The sequence below is a fragment of the Trachurus trachurus genome (genome assembly GCF_905171665.1).
Source record: "Trachurus trachurus genome assembly, chromosome: 9".
Classification (NCBI taxonomy): domain Eukaryota; kingdom Metazoa; phylum Chordata; class Actinopteri; order Carangiformes; family Carangidae; genus Trachurus; species Trachurus trachurus.
The window spans coordinates 35,708,970-35,722,132 of record NC_139895.1 but is presented as its reverse complement, the minus strand read 5'-3'; the positions used below and the strand labels follow the sequence as shown (position 1 = coordinate 35,722,132).

Genomic DNA, 13,163 nt, shown 5'->3' with positions numbered 1-13,163 from the left:
TGCTGCAGTGTATAACCAACTTGGACAGGGAGAACGGCTACAACAGCTCTCTGCAGCTGCCTGACGCCACGCTCAACTTTGCCAAGAAGCACCCGCTGATGGAGGACAAAGCTCTGGCTCGCCCCCTGCTGCTCACCAAGGGAGTCAACTTCACCAGGCTGGCAGTGGACCGGGTCAGCGCCCTGGACCAGCGGGCCTACAACATGCTCTTCATCGGCACAGGTACAGATGACATGAGGGGCCCCTAAAACAACTGTTCGCTCCATCAGTCTGAGCCCAAACTTCATAACTCTGTTCCTTAATCACCCAAATGTCTGTTCTCAGATCATATTAGCTCAGATTTTTTCAGCTTTATAGTTTTCCTGGCTTCAAACTTTAAGTTTCATGATCTTTTCCAACCTCTGCAAACTTTTACACTGGAGTGTACTGTGGCATACTCTTGCTATTCAGTTATTGATCTTTACAGTGCACATATCTGATGTGTATCAGTGTGTGTATATGCAATGTACATTGAAATGTTCCCCAGTACATTTAGACCAAGTCTGTACAACCTGGTATCTACAAACTCAAGCTAAGGTTGAAGCTTGTATGTTTTACAGGGTTGTATTATTGGATGGTGTGATACAATATTTTGTGTTCCTGTTACTTTGCTCACCTACTTTAAGTATGGTGCTCTGTCAGTGTAGCAGTGAAAAACACATCCTAGGTGCACAGCCTTTCTTCTAATTTGGCTGTTCCACCACTGTGTATGTGTATGTGTGTGTGTATGTGTGTGTGGGTTGAGGCGAGCTGCACACAGCATGTGTTGAGGAGATGAGAGCTTACAGGCCACAGCAGCAGACAGGGACAGGTACTGGCATTAGGTACGGTGGCACAAAACAACATGCCATCTGGCCACACTTCAGCTGGGTTTCAATTAAGGACTTGATTTGCATGCTGAGATCCATCTTCATGCATCAAATGAAACATTACGTATGTGCGACTTAATTAATATCTCCAGTCAGGAGCCATCAGGCCCCATTTGCAGGTGTCCTGTTTTGGCACGCGGACCAGGAATCAGCCGGGGCCCCTTCCCGCCTCCCGGAGCCTTAATCCTGAATGACACACAACTGACAGTGGATTTCGGGGAATGTGAATTTGAATGCAGCCAATCTCATGAATGGAGAGAGATGCAGCTACTTACAATTCAGACCACTGCAGCAGCAGAGTGACTGTGGCAACTGACAGTGTGACAACAGCGGACTCGGGGCTTCACTGCTGGCAACCAGGGAGGCCAACGCAGGCGAACGCACGCACATCGCAGACACACGCACACACTCTCACACACTTGCAAATTGATACGCACTGCACACACACACACACACACACACTCAGATATACGCGCTCACACTCCCTGAGCCAAGTGCAGTCATCCCCGCTTGTCGTGCTTCACAGCACAAACTCAACAGGGCCCCTGGCAGACGTGCGCTCATGGTGCCAATTGGGCTGCGGGCTTGATTAGCTATTAGCTGCAGCATAGCGACAGCTGATGTGAAAAGAGAGAGAAGAGGAGCACTTGCCGAGACTGTTTTTTTTTCTTTTTTTCTGAAAAACCAGGCTACAGGATTGAGGGATTAGCTGACACTGGTCCCTGAAGCCGCGTGAGGCGAGTGTGATGATATGCCTGCCGCTTGCTATGCCGTGTTTGTGCGTGTGTGCACGAGCATTTTATTTTCTCAAGCCTCCTGTTTGGCTGAAGGGTCGCTCTTCATATTATCCGTGACGGTCTCTTAATCAAAGGACCACACAGGACAGCACAGGACAGCACACGTCAGCACGTAACACTATACGTAGATACACAAGACGCACTCCGTGGCTAACCCATCAGCTGTGGCGGAAACACCTTTCATCACAGTTGGTCCAGCCTTGTTCACAGTGTTGTACATGAGAGGAACACAGTGGCTCCTCTTCCTCCACCTCCTCCTAGAGCAGGGCTGTCCAAACTTTTTTGCAGGGCCAGATTTGGCGAGGTGAAAATGTGTGGGGGCCGACCATTCAGCCTGACATCTTTGGAACCATTAACATTAAATGCAAATGAACTATTTCATACATTTTTTTTTATTGCAAATGTCATTCTTTTCATTTCTTCACATAGAATAGAAATAAATCTAAACAAGTTTTTACCAAAATCACTCTGCTTTTCATATTTGAACACCACATAAAATGAAGAAAAAGTCTGTCTGAAAAAAAGGAAGCTTAAACATAGGTTCATTTGAAACATTGCATATTATATTTTATATTATATTATATTAGATTTTAGAAATGGTCTTTTTAAAGGTTGCCTTGTACAATCTGGCAGAGGGACAGTCGATGGAAACTAACTTTTTAAGCTAATTCGGGTGCATTTACATGTGTTTTTTCTACAATGTTTATTAATGTGCATTGTCCCTTTCAAATAAACTAAACTGAAAGGGTCAAGGGTCGCGTGGCTAGAGTGCGGTCACAGGTCTGCTGCCATCTTCTGGTGAAATATAAAATAGGTTTTTTTTGTACACACGCAATTGGCCCCCGGGCCGGACTGTGGACATGCTTTTCAAAAGTCTCTCATCATTTTCCCTTCAAACAAGGTCTTAAAAGGCCACTAACGGCGTCTCAACTTGTTTTAACTAGTTTCTGGCTGCAGCTGTAAGCTCTGTCAGAAGAAGTTGTTTTCTTTCTCATTTTCTGTCTTTCTCAGGTGCAGAGTAGCATGAAATTCTGGAGCAGCCGGTGTTAAAGTTTCACAAATTGAAGCTGATGAAAGTTGCAGACGACTTGATGGCTCCGTAGCTATGTGCATTTGTTATGATGTATGTGACCGCACACTTGATATTTGCTGCAGAGAGTAGAGTGCTTTCCTCCTGTCTTTAATAGACCTTTCTGCCGTTTTTCTTGCCAGCTGTCTGTCACGACTTACTGGAGCACCAAAATATCATTAATGTTATTAGTTTCGCCTGCGTTTTTTTTTTTTGTTACAAGTCAAAAATAAAGCATTAAAGCTTAAAAAAGCTATTGCCTCGGGTTAGTGATAGACTAGCTAATAGGCATCACAAGGTACAGCATGAACCAGCAGCCGCTGAGGAGCACTGTCAGTATTTTTTGGCAATCACCAAGGAGAGAGAAAGTGTGAGCATACACAATAAGTTTGCGCTTTAATATTTAAATCAATTGTTATGGCATCAAAGGAGTGTGTTTGTATATTATAATAACTCTTCATTAATATTTAAATGAGCGTCTCTGCAGCCACAGATGTGAGTTGGTGAATATTTCCATCAATATTTAAGTGAAATCCTGTGGAGTCACAGGTGTTTGTTTACAGATCATTAATATTCAAATTGACGGATGCGCTGTCATACGTGTATGGGTAGATTTATCATAGCATGTCATTATTATTCAAATGAGCTAGTGTGCAGTCGCAGGTGTGTGTAGTGTGTATGTGTGTGCGTGGAGATCCTTTTCATCTGTCTATGGTATATGAATGAACTGTTTGACTGTCAAAGGTTGTGTGTGTTTTCTGGGTAGTTTGTAATGGGACTGGATGAATATATATGTTTTTTTATGCATTCCATGAAAATCTGCCCTGAAGGGATGAGGAGAATGAAGTGGAATTGAAAGTTTGAGTGAACACAACAGATGCCAGGTGAACTGAATCCTCTCTCCTCTTTCTCCTCCGTGCTGCAGCGGAGGGCTGGCTGCAGAGAGTGGTGATCCTCAACTCCGAGCCCCACGTGATAGAGGAGATCCAGCTGTTTGAGACGGCCCAGCCGGTGGACAGCCTGACCATTTCCCACAACAAGGTAAGGAAAAACCGTGAGGGAGGGGGGGCAAGAAGAGGCGTCTCGGCTGGTTTCCAGGCATATGTTCCCTCGGATTTACACACTGTCATCAATTCACTCGTCACGGCCTGGGCTTACCTGTCGAAGCGCTTGGAAAATGACTTCTGTGGCCTTGGAGGAGCTCTGTCAAGCCGAGAAAATTATCCCCTGATGTCACTGTGGTTATCTACACTACAAATCTTCAATTGAAAATCAGCATTACATTGACACTGATGGTACCACACACACTGTCTAAAGAGAGGACAGATTCCAGCGTTTTGGGAGCTGGATGCAAAAAATAACTAAAACTAAAAAACTCAGGCTGACTACTTTGTTGGTTTTTTGTGAACAGGAATCACAGAAACCAAACCTGTTAAGGGGATGGGACATGGTCCAGGGAGGAAAATCTTACATTTTTAGTGCAGATCCAGGAATTTCTTTTTTTTATCACTCTCTTTAACATCGCAACTTACTTTATGGATGTTGAAGTAAAAGGTCAGACACATTAATGGTGTTTAGATCTATGTATTTGTACAGTTTTGTGCAGGTCCAGACAATATCTGGCTCTAGGAAGATAATGTTGAATCGTTCCTTTTTCCTTGATATTCTTCTAATACAATAGCTACACAGGATTATTTGCAGGTATGCGCTCTGCTGAGTGCCATTGAACTTTGAATCTGTTTCTTGTGAGTCCCTCATCTTAATGAAAACAGTAAAGTGAATGGATTTACTTGAAAAGAGTTATCTTGTGTCGTCAAACCAACATCTCAAGGAATGTGTGTTGGAGATGCACTTTCCTAGAAGGTCGAACACAGAAAATTGTGATTTTGGAAATGTTGGTTTTGGAAAGTAATTCAATAATTGTCGCACCTAACCTCACTGTGAGAAAAGTTTGAGTGTAGTGGAGGTGTTCAGATTTTGACGGATTAACAAATCTTTATGGTATCTCAGGAAAAACTTTCCTTGTTTTATCGTCCAGCACATCTGGATTTCATTAGATCATATTCCTCAAAGGTAGTTTTGGACGTCTGTCAGTTCGTCTTTCTCTTGTTCCACCTGTTCATTGGTATTCAGCGATACGTCGTCTCCGTTAATGCCCTTCTTTACAAGACACTCGCTATCACAGATCCATTGACAACAGATAAGCAGTCAGCACAGTGCCATTGACCTGCTGCCACTCAGCAGATGTTTTTATCAGCGCTGGCCTTTTTCAGATCAAATGTCATCTCATGAATCCAAAGCCCCCTTCACAATAACAGTGATTACAATCCTTCGGCGCGGTGGGGGAATTGAACCTCTGCCCCCGTTGTTTTCTCAATCTCTCGGTGTGTTGACACCGGCCGTGTCCCCGTGGCTCTATGATGGCATGTCCGCCGATCGATGCAGTTTTGACGGGGCGTTCCCAACCCCCGAAAGCCCGCTGCTTATCTCATTAATGCTGGCTTAGCTGCGACCAGACATTTTATAACAGCTTCTGCAAAAAAGAGCACAACCCAGATTGGATTGGAAGAGGGTCAGGGGAGTGAATGTTATTGTAATTGAGAGTGATTATCCCATTATCTCCTCTAACCCCAAACTGAGTCACTCTCCCTCTCTCTCTCTGTTTATCTTTCTTCTTCTTTTTTTCATCTCTCTGGTTTCTGTCTCTGGATGGATCTGTTCTTTGTCTTCTTCCTCCGTTCCGTCTTCTTCGCGCTCTCTTTCTCTATAGAAGTACTTGTACATTGGCTCCCGTTCAGAAGTTCTCCAGCTGCCCTTGGCTAACTGCAGCCGCTATCAGTCTCAGCCAGACTGTCTGCTTGCACGGGACCCCTACTGCGCCTGGGACAGCGAGGGTCGAGCCTGCGTCCGCATCGACCTCCACCGCGGGTGAGATGGGAACCCATGTGCACCCATGCATTCATACTGTACAGTATATATGAGGATGAAATCATTTGAGATTTTCAAGATTTGGTATTGACACTGCTGAGTGCACATATTCATCTTGTATACAAACCCACGGTAATATTTTTAACTGGAGCTCTATATAACAAGCTGCTCCTTGTTAAAGGGATAGTTCACCCAAAATTCAAATTTCACTCATTATCTACTCACTCTCATGTTGACTAAGAGCTGTGAGAAATTTCAGAGTCCTCCGTGCCTTCTCTGAGTTATGAGGGGGTCCGCGCAGCAGTATTTGTCCATATAATGATTGTGAATGGATACCAACTTTCTTCGTCCAAAAAGACACACCAAAAAACATCCAAATACCTCTATGCTGCTCGTCTGTAATGTCCCTCTTGTATTGAAGCCCCGAAATGCAAAATTGTTCAGAAAAAAATTAAATAAGTCTATATTTTAAGCTTGTTTGTAGCGGAAGCTCCCAGTGGTTCGCTGCTCTTCCTGTGTCAGTGCAAATACCGGCAGAACAATTTCTCATGTCGGGGCTTCAATACAAGAGGGACATTACAGACGAGCAGTATGGAGGTATTTGGATGTTTTTTGGTGTGTCTTTTTGGACGAAGAAAGTTGGTATCCATTGACAACCATTATATAGACAAATACTGCTGCGTGGACCCCCCCCGTAACTCCGAGAAGGCACGGAGGACTCTGAAAATTCTGACAGCTCTTAGTCGACATGAGGGTGAGTAGATAATGAGTGAAATTAGAATTTTGGGTGAACTATCCCTTTAACCTTGAGAAACATGTTACTATAAAACATATGGACACGCTGCGTTGAGGGAGAAAACATCTGTATATCAGAGGGGAGGATGACATATACCAGACCTAAGTTCGACTAAAAGGCTGACGTATCAGTCTAATTAAGCATATTTAAATCTTATCTGAAGCTAAAATGTTGAAATTGTCTTGTGAATAATTGTCTGGCCTTGTTTTGAGGGGATTACTATAGATTTAGATTTAGAAACGTCTCTTAGTTCTGGGGAGAAACCATTATTAATCTGCTTCCTGCCCTCTCCTATACCCAGGTCCACCTCCTCCCTGTCACAGGACCTCATGTTGGAACGGTTCAGTCGGGGAAAAAACAAGTTTGATAAGACCGTCTTCGTCCCGAGCCCCGGTGAGTACGGGGGCCACACCACAGCAGTGGCCCCTTGTGGGAATTGATTGTCAGTGCAGAGGAAAGTCCAGGGGCAAAGAAAGAGAATGGACTCGTCTCAGTGAATATATTTGGATTGAGCTGAATAAATTGAATTAAGCAGAAGACAAGTGGCTTCTGCAGAATATGAATTGGAATTAATACGGATGATGTTTAACCCCCCGGTCGTGTCCATTCTCCCCCTATCCCCACCTCTCCTGTCTCTCTGCAGAGCACTCTCACGTGAGGAATGTAACGGTGGTTGTAGGGTCTGACATGGTGCTGCCTTGCCAGCTGGTCTCCAACCTGGCTCAGCCCTGCTGGGCCCTCAATGAACACGAGCTCCAGTTGGGAGACCCCGAGGCCGAAGGGCCGCGCTTCGACCGGACCCTGAAAGCCCTCGTCATCCCTAAAGCGGAGCAGATGGAGGCCGGCCGCTACACCTGCTACTCCGAGGAGCAGGGGGTCAAGTTTCAGACGGAGCGCTACCAGGTGGCCGTGGTGGCCAGCGCTACGGTGGTGATGCAGGCGCGGGCCCCAGACAGCAGCATGGGGCTGTTCTGGGTGCTGGTCATCACCCTGGGGGCGGCGTGCCTGCTGCTCCTCGTGGCGGCCCTGTACCTGCGCAGGAGGCTGAAGCTGGCGCTGGGGAAGGGAGCCGACATGAAACCCCTGGAGAGCACCCTGGTGTACCCCATCACCCTGCCCAAGGAGCCGCCCACCTTCGTGCCCAGCAAGATGCCCAGCGACGAGGACCGCTTCTGGGAAACGGGCGCCAACTACTACTACTCGGACGGCTCGCTGAAGATCGTTCCCGGTCACGCCCTGGGGCCCACCAGCGTCAGCAGCACGGCGTCGCCCAGCGCCATCCCCGGCCAGCCCATCCACTCCCCCAGCCGTCTCAGCCTTACCAACATTCGAGGATCCGGTAGCAACGGCTACATCCGCCTCAACCTGAGCACAGCGGGGGAGGAGAGGGCTAGCGGTGCCGGCGCTGGGGGCGGCGGGCTGCAGGGGGGCCTGGGCATGAGCGGGAACGACTACTCCAGCCCCTTCAAGGAAGAGCTGAGGCGCACGCTGCAGCAGAGGAGCGTGTTGCCCGACGCCAACCCAGAGGAGTCGTCCGTCTAGGCCTGTCCTCCTCCACCTCCATCCCCCGAGTTGGAAAAACAAAAAAAAACAAAACAACCAACCTACCTCCCTCCTCGCGAGGATGCCTGCTCTCTCTCTCTCCTTCAGCAACAAGCTGTCAGTTCCCCCCATGTTGTCTCTCTCTCTCTCGCTCTGCCAATGCCTGTTTGGCGGCTCACTGTAGACATTTATAGCACACAGCATGTTCAATTTACACACTCATACACCGTGTTCGCTAACATGCGCTCCTGTAATTATTGTGTTGCGGGCGGCATCGCCACTTGTGTAAATTGTGTATTTAAAAAAGGCTGAACGCAGAGAGCACCTCGAGTATGGAAATCAAACAGACGGCATTCAAACTGTGGCACGTTTTTTTTTTTTTTTTTTCTTTTTTACATGGAGTGGACCATGTAAAGGCTGACGAACAGCAAGTGCAAACGACCGGAAATATCGAACTGCTTCTTTGTCCCTCTTTTCCTTTGAGACTTTTTCTCAGCTTACTGCACTTAAAAAAAGTGGAAGCACGTCTTCCGTTTTTGTATTTGTGAGCCATGAGTGTGAGAGCGGTATAAAAAAAAAGAAGACTAATTAATCTCAAAGCAAGACGACAATCATGTCCCTATAGCAGAAGCTCTGTGGGACGGAGAGGAGAGGAGAGAGAGCGAGAGACAAAGAGAGAGGAAATTAAATGGAAAATGAAGAGAATTGAAGTCAAAGGCGCAGTGGGGTTTTCAAATGAAGGACAATCTCTCAAGACTTTCTCTGCTCAATTTGTACCCCCCCCCCCCAACATTGTATTTACCCACGGAGAAAGTCCTCGATCCCTTCCACTTTAATTTGTTGTGATGGTTGGTTTGTTAAGACTTTTCTCGTTGTTCTTTTTTCTCGTTGTTGTTTTTTTTTCTATGTCTTACGGACTACAGCGGTGTTGAAGCGGTTGTCGAGCGGCTCGCGGCTGCTGCCCCCCTCTGTGAATGACAAATGTGAGGGCGAGCGAGCTTCTGCGACTCGTTGGGGCCCACGCACGGTGACTTTGAAACCGCACGTTCAAGTCCAATATACTACAAGTGCACTCCACAACACACACATCGCATTAACAGCAGTGTAGAAGCGACATGCGCTGCGGCTGGGCTCCGTTGGACGTTTTGCTCATCTCCTTAAGGAAAGAAAAAAGGCTATTTGCATTCAGCTCTTTGCAGCGGAACAATGATTGCACACTTAATTCCAAATTGAGGTTGACATGAAGACATTAGGCATGGAGAATGTAGTTGAAACCCTCACTGTTGCGACCGCTTTGGATGTCTCAATAAGTGCTTTATATCTTATGTGTTTGGTGAGGGTGGTAACTTGCACTGCCATGATGGAAAGTACCCCTCCCACACACACACGCATTCACACACACTCACAGTCCTATGAATGCCGACCATGCTTGACTGGAGTGGGGTCGTGACGCACCCTTGAACCCCCCCCCCCTCCTTCTTACCGAAGCCCAGAGACTGACCCAGGGCTACTGTGGACTCATACAGAGGAAGAGCACTGTAAAACACACCACCATTAAAATAAGACAGACACGCTATGTTGAATGACGAATGGACAGACAGACGGACGGACGGATGGACTGATTGCTGCTGTGCTGAAAAACTACTGGCTCTCCGTGCAGGAAGCAGCCATGAACCAGTGACAGGTATTGTTCCACTTATTAAATTCAAGCTATAACAGGTTTAAACAAAAAGCCCATAACCTCTTGATGATTTCCAATGTGGTGCTGAACTTATCGCTAAGTGGAACAATTCAACATTTGGGGAAATATATTTATTTTCTTTCTCGGTGAGATTTAGACAGGCAGATCAATACCGCTGCCACATCTGTCCGTTGAATATAAAGCTGCAGCCCTTGTCCAGTTAGCTTCACTTAGACAGAAAAACTAAAAGCAGGGGAACACAAGCTCAGTAAGTAACACAGTACAAGCTGTTTGTTTAATCCACAGAAAATCAAAGTGTAAGAAAAATGACCAACTGGCCAAAGAAATTGTCCAGCACAAACCAAATAGCAGTTTACTTATTTGGCAGAAGCTTTTTAACTTCCAAGCCAGGGGCAACACCAAAGCGTCATTCAGTACAACAGCAGACACTGAAGCAACTACCACTTACTAAATCTGTTCAGTAAGACAGAGTGCAGGGAGATCAGGTAAAGAAGTGCAGCGGGCATGCTCAGTAAGTGCTGGTTATGGTGTTAGAAGAGTGAGGAGAGGAGGTGCTCTCAAAAGAGATGAGTGTTCAAGAGATTCTTGAAGATTGAGAGGGGACGCCTCTGCTGTGGAGTGAGCCAGTATCGCTGTTTCCAGGCTTTATGCTAACCCAAAGTCACCTGGCTCCAGCTACCAGACAGACATTAGAGTGCTATTAGACTTCTCATCTAATTCTCAAGGAAGTGAATATATGCCGCTAGAAATGTCAATCTACATTAAAATGATGAGACAGTGCAAATCATCATTAGTTGGTTGGTAACATCACTTAGCAACACGTTCTGTTAAGTGATGGGAAGGGGATAATAAGAATATGAAGCGGTGCAATTACAGCAAATGGCCTTTAAACTCAATATGACTAATATACATGTATGAGGATGAGTGCAGCATCCAATCATCTACTCTTTGCACTTCTTATAAGAGCAGGGACAGTAGTCAATGGTGGTGAGAGGAAGAGATTAGCCATGCTAGAAGATGTAGGGACGGTCAGTCGGCCTTAAAAGGATAGTTCAACATTTTGACAAGTTGGCCCATTGCCATGATCCCTGTAGTTTTAGGAGTAGGTTCGTTACCTTTAATTGTCGGTGCAAGCTATTTTTAGAACAGCGGAGCAGAGCCGTAAGCTGTTCAGAGATACGCTACGGAGGCTAATGGGATTTCTTGGTTTCCCTCATCAAACTCATCAAATACACAATCCAACAACTCCAAAACGCTCTCATGGACAAGTTGTGACCTGCACAACTTGACCACGAGAGTGTTTTGGAGTTGTTGGATTGTGTACTATTTGTGTATTGTGAACCTACTCCTAAAAGAGATTATGGCAATGGGCCAATTTGCCAAAATGTTGAACTATCCCTTTAAACTACTATTATTATTATCATTAAGCTTGGTTTAGGATGTATTGTTGTGATTTTTGTGATCTATTGACCTTTCACAAGCAGGTAAAAAGTTTGATTTGTTCATGCAGTGCCTTGTTCTTCTTGTTTATGTTTTGTTTATTGCAGGTTACCAATTGAGCTAGTGGGCATTATAAACATTACTGAACATCTGCTGAATGGCTTTGACGTTGTGAGCATGTTAGCATGATGATATTAACAGCTTCTTCACTTTCTGTACTTTGGGAACAGCATCACGTACATCCTGGCATTGCTGTATGAACTTATGCATCATACATTATGACCAGTCTCACAGTCTCAGTCAGACGCTCTCCTGGTGCACTAAAGTCTAGAGGGGCAGGTGCATTTAATCTACTTTCAAGGCAAACGATAAAGAAAAGTGCCGGCACGCTGCCTAAGGCCACCCGCTAAAACGTCTTTGAAAATGAAAATGTTTCCATCTTCCAGAGATCAAAGGAGGCCGACTTAAGGATGATCTTTGTCAGACTGAAACATCTGTTTAATAACAAGATACAGGCAGATTACTGGACCTCTGAAAACCAGCAGTTCTAACATTCATTTCAGCTGAAAAGTCTCATATGAACTTATAAATCTTATATCTATTATATTTGTATCATTCCCTTACAATGACTTGCACAAACCAATGTGCTCAGAGTGTCTGATGGTGGTGTGATGATGTCCTAGAAAATCTAACCTAGTTTCTGATCTGATTTCAGGAATACTGTTACCACTGGTAACATGACAAATTAAAGTAATACAGTCATATTGGGCCAAGGTTTTTTGGTTTGTTTGCTGTTACTAACTTTATATTTTTTGTCCTCTTTCTATGCTTCTTCCATCAGGGGTGGCTTTTGTTTTTTGGGACGTGCCTGTTGGGACCAGAGGAGCACAGCAAGAGGGAAGGAGAGGACAAAATGCTTTGGGTTTTTTTGCCTCGTGGTGTACAGATCGCTGAGAGAGATGTAGAATATCAAATACGATCCCAATGTTGAAGAGGTACTCGGCCATCAGCACTCCATCCTAGTGTTGCATGATCCTCTGCAAGTGGACTGTACATCTTTGATATGATCATCTTGTACAAGTGCATCATTTTGATCGATCATTTTTGGACTTTTACAGACACTAATATTGTGGAAAACTAATGCTCTCTTTGACAAACAAAAAAACAAAAAAAAACAACAACTAAATATGTCTGATTTTATGGTTCAAGGATTGTACAGAAATTCATGGCTGCATTTCAACATGTTTACTTTTTCTGTGCCTCTTCACCTTTTGAAAAAGCCAAAGTAGACTGCAGTTGCTTTTGTTCTTGTTGAAAAGACTTAAATTAATTTTTCTTTGACTCCAGATCGATATTTAAATTGCAGCAGTCCGTCCTCTTTGCTACACTGAGCTGATGTCTGCAACGTTTCTGCATATTTTATCTGCAGCTAAATTTTTCCCTCAAGCAAAACACAGAAGAGGCTTGATGCTGATGGACTTCCTGTTTGCTTCCTGTTTACATGTCAGTCATGATCTGCTGGATCCAGTTCTTTATGCCCTCACTTTATCAAAGGCTGAATAAATGTACCAAAAAGAAAAACAATTATTTAATTTGTCAGCTCCTGAAAATCCAAATATGTTTGCTGCTGAAGGACTTAAATCTGCCAACTTTGAAGTATTAATTTCCCTGAAGCAGAAAGCTAAAAACACATTAGCTCCTTACACTGGTACTTGGTTATGTCTTAATATATTTCCCTTTTTAAAAATCAGGCATTAATTTTAATACAACATGTTGCAAAAACTAAAACGATAAAGGAAAACACATCTCGAACGTGAAAAAAAGCATGTGTTGTGCACTTAATGTGCATTTTCCTCTTAGAAATTTGTTCGCTGATAATATTTTCTATCACATGAGGCTTTAAGTTCTGCTGTTTTTTTCCACATTAATATGTGTTATTATTCTACTATCAATCCAATTTTATTTTTGCCCCATTTTTGCT

At 44.6% G+C, this 13,163-nt stretch overlaps 1 protein-coding gene across 3 annotated transcripts in view; it reads left to right on the top strand.

The window, feature by feature from the left end:
* The window catches only part of sema4c (sema domain, immunoglobulin domain (Ig), transmembrane domain (TM) and short cytoplasmic domain, (semaphorin) 4C), a 101,485-nt gene extending 88,322 nt beyond the window's left edge, over positions 1–13,163 (top strand). For all 3 annotated transcript variants that reach the window (XM_083978659.1, XM_083978658.1, XM_083978657.1), the window contains 6 exons: positions 9–222; positions 3,700–3,815; positions 5,545–5,702; positions 6,800–6,891; positions 7,142–9,724; positions 12,024–13,163. In XM_083978659.1, coding sequence (XP_083834785.1) covers positions 9–222; positions 3,700–3,815; positions 5,545–5,702; positions 6,800–6,891; positions 7,142–8,040 — 1,479 coding nt within the window. In that variant the 3' untranslated portion in view covers positions 8,041–9,724; positions 12,024–13,163. The remainder of the gene's footprint in view (positions 1–8; positions 223–3,699; positions 3,816–5,544; positions 5,703–6,799; positions 6,892–7,141; positions 9,725–12,023) is intronic.